This window comes from Otolemur garnettii, unplaced genomic scaffold (genome assembly GCF_000181295.1).
Source record: "Otolemur garnettii isolate 467f Iridium unplaced genomic scaffold, OtoGar3 scaffold00144, whole genome shotgun sequence".
NCBI classification, from domain to species: Eukaryota; Metazoa; Chordata; class Mammalia; order Primates; family Galagidae; genus Otolemur; species Otolemur garnettii.
In genome coordinates, this window is record NW_003852539.1 from 3,782,632 (window position 1) to 3,785,978 (window position 3,347).

The 3,347-nt window shown below is 40.7% G+C and overlaps 1 protein-coding gene across 7 annotated transcripts in view; it reads right to left on the reverse strand.

The window, feature by feature from the left end:
• Window positions 1-3,347, reverse strand: part of LOC100961574 (microtubule-actin cross-linking factor 1) — a 363,479-nt gene that overhangs the window by 141,304 nt on the left and 218,828 nt on the right. For 6 of the 7 annotated variants that reach the window (XM_023518666.1, XM_023518665.1, XM_023518664.1 and 3 more), the window contains exon 35: window positions 1,613-1,748. In XM_023518666.1, coding sequence (XP_023374434.1) covers window positions 1,613-1,748 — 136 coding nt within the window. Of the gene's footprint in view, window positions 1-304; window positions 1,334-1,612; window positions 1,749-3,347 lie in introns of those variants that run through there. The other variant, XM_023518663.1, reaches the window with a different exon arrangement.

Below are 3,347 nucleotides of genomic sequence, written 5' to 3' on the forward strand. Positions count from 1 at the left end.
CAACAGCTTGAGGCTCTGTCTCAAAAAAAAAAAAAAAAAAAGATTCTTTTGAAATCTTCTATGAGATTCATGGAGCCTCAGAAATGCTGACTTTGAAGAAAGGCCTGGAGTCTAGCCAAAGAGAAGACTACACTATTCCTTCCAGGACCCTCATAGTTGGAGGATAAGCAGGAAGCACTGAGCTGGGAAGTAATCCAGAGAAATATACATTTCAATCCAAACAAACATGGACATTCTGACCTAAACAAGCATTAAAAGACTGAGGGAGAAGAGGAAAGAAAACATAAAAAAAGCTTCTACTTACCAGAGTTGCAGAGCACGCCTTGGGCAGATAAGAGATAGAGCCTTATGGAGCAGCTCAGCCGTGTCACACACACAGTGTAAGCTTGGTGTTAGCGTCCAGCATGCGACTGTTTGTTTTTTGCAAAAAAGAACCCCAAACAGGTCGTCCTCTTTTCCCTTTGTGCATTTGTGCTTAAACTCCAAAGGGTTAGTGAAACTTGTAAGCAAGGATGTCAGTTAATCAGAACGATACTTCACATGAAAACACACAAACGGTACAGGGGACACATCATGCTCAATGTAGTGGTGCTCAGAAGCTTGTCTTTCTTTCTTTCTCCCCCACCCTCCTTTCTTAACCTTTCAAAATGAGAACTGGATGTTCTCAGTTCTCAGCAAGCAATTGTTAAAACTTTTCACGTACTCCCTTATATGGTGAAGCAACAAGCCATTAGAAGTGGGCTACCTTACAGAGAGACTGCTATACCAGCACATTCTTTTTGGAAATATATCATCAAATTACAGCTGGTTCTGTCTTGTGGTCAACTCTAGCTCCTGCTGAACAAATTTTATAGCCAAGGACCAAAGTAAAGGCATATTTTGTCTGAATATCATTTTGAACATCGTATGGATCAAATTTGATTATTGCATGAGGTTAAATTTCGGCCTGCCCCACCTAAGTTGGCCACTGCTTCACAACATAGGAAATAAGCAGGCAAACACACATATATATCCCAGAGACACATGTATGTAATATGGTAAGTGTACACACACACACACGTATCCAGGAAGAACTTAGGACAATCAGTAGGAACTCTGATTTTCATATGGTCTAGGGAATGAACATGGAGAGGGAACTGGTAAAGATGCCACATGATGAGATGACTATGGGTAAGGGGAACCAGCGTCTCAGTCAGTGAAACTAATCCACCAGTTTACTTTGGAAATGAACATATCTCATTGTTCACTGTATGGAGGGAAGAACTTTTTCTTCCCAATATCCACTCTTGGCTGTCAACTTTGAGTGACAATGCCACAAAGGAGTAATATAGAATTTATGTTCTCCTTGACTGCTGTCACAAAATGACAAAAGGCAGAAAAGGTGAACCAGATCTAAAGGTTTGGCCATAAGTGCCTTTTAGTGTCTTGGACTGACCAACACATCGTGGAACCCCTGTAAAGAAACACAAGACAAATGGCTGCTAAGGTGAGGTTAAAAATTAAGTCACATTGGTCATGGAAAGCTAGTGATCATGACTCTCAATCAGCAAAGCTGCTTTTACACCATTCAGAAGGTATCCTCCCAACATTTGGCAATAAACACTAAAAGTACCTTTTGTTCTGTCTGCTGAGCCAGCTGGCTCTGAAGCTGCTGAAGCTGGGTTGCTGAACCATCACAGAGGTCATGATAAGTCTTATTTAGGGAGTTCAATTGCTCAGATATCTGTTCCTTCTCTTTTTCTGAAAGCCTAGATGATGAAGCATTAACAATTTTTTTTAGGAAAAAACCATTCTCCAAACTCTGATCTATTGCTTCAAAATACTACTTCATCTTGAATGGATTATCTGGTCAGTTTTCCATATTCACTGAAGACTTTGGCATATCAATGTCTATCTCAAATCAAGACATGACTCTTGGTGATGTCAATGCTATGGTACCCTATGCTTACACCCCATTCATGCAACACAGACGTGGACTCTGCCATCATCTTAAATTATCCTACTTCTGAAATCTTAGACTTCACAAATCCATTATATGATTGTAACTATACTTTCCAATTTTATCTTTCTTTACTCCTTCTACACCTGTTCTCTCTCTTTTTTTGTTGAGACAGTCTCACTACGTTGCCCTCAGTTGAGTGCCATCGCATCATAGCTCACAGCAACCTCAAATTCTTGGGCTTAAGTGATTCTCTTGCCTCAGCCTCCCAAATAGCTTGGACTATAGGCACTCGCCACAGTGCCCAGCTATTTTTTGGTTATAGTTGTCGTTGTTTGGCAGGCCTGGGCTGGGCTCAAACCCAACAGCTCTGGTGCATGTGGCTGGCGCGTCGTTAGCTGCTTGAGCTATAGGCGTCGAGCCCGTAATCACTTCTTGAGTCTGGTGAATCCTAAAACTTGCTTTGTTCATTCTACATTATGTTTCTCAGAATGGACAATAATGATTTATATTAGAACTAGGCATTAATAACTCAGTAAGGCTCACAAAGCCTTCCTTGATTCCTCCATTTCCCCTTAATCTGTCACTCCTCTCTATGATTTTCAATTTCTTCTCTTTAGAGCTCAGACTCCACAGTTCATCATCTTAGTTATTTCTTTACCACTATTCTTGTACTCTCTACTCACTAACCTAATAAAACCCCAACCCCAGATCAGTCAAACCATTAGATTTCCGTTTCCACACCCAGGCTACTAAGTATATCCAATGAGGGAAAAAAAATCCCACAACCGGATAGACCATACTGGTTACTAACCTCAACTGGGCCTAAATACTTCCTGACAATTCTCTATTAAGTTCCCAGCCAAGTCCCTCTTTCTTTATCCTCAGCAACTCCCTAACTTTCAGCACAACTCTCTATTTCAAAAAGAAAATATAGCTGGGTACACTGGCTCATGCCAGTAATCCTAGCACTCTAGGAGGCCAAGGCGGGTAGATTACTTGAGCTCAGGAGCTCAAGACCAGCCTAAACAAGAGTAAGATCTTGTCTCTAATAAAAATAGAAAAACTAGCCAGGCATTATGTGAGCACCTGTAGTCCAGCTACTTGAGAGGCTGAGGCAGCAGGATCGCTTGAGCCCAAGAGTTTTAGGTTGCTGTGAGTTATAACACCACAGCACTCTACCCAGCAGGATGACTGAGATTTTGTCTCAAAAAAAAAAAAAAAATTTTAATAAAAAAAAAAAAATGGACAAAATAGGTTGCCAAATTTTCAGATCTGAGCTAGGATTCAGACTTAGAAACCATCAACCAATGAGGAAGTAGGTACCTTGTAAAAAAGAGTCTTACATTATGGTGAGTGTAACAGTAATGATGCAATCGGTCTTTTTCCCAAAAGGTCTAAACTTTTT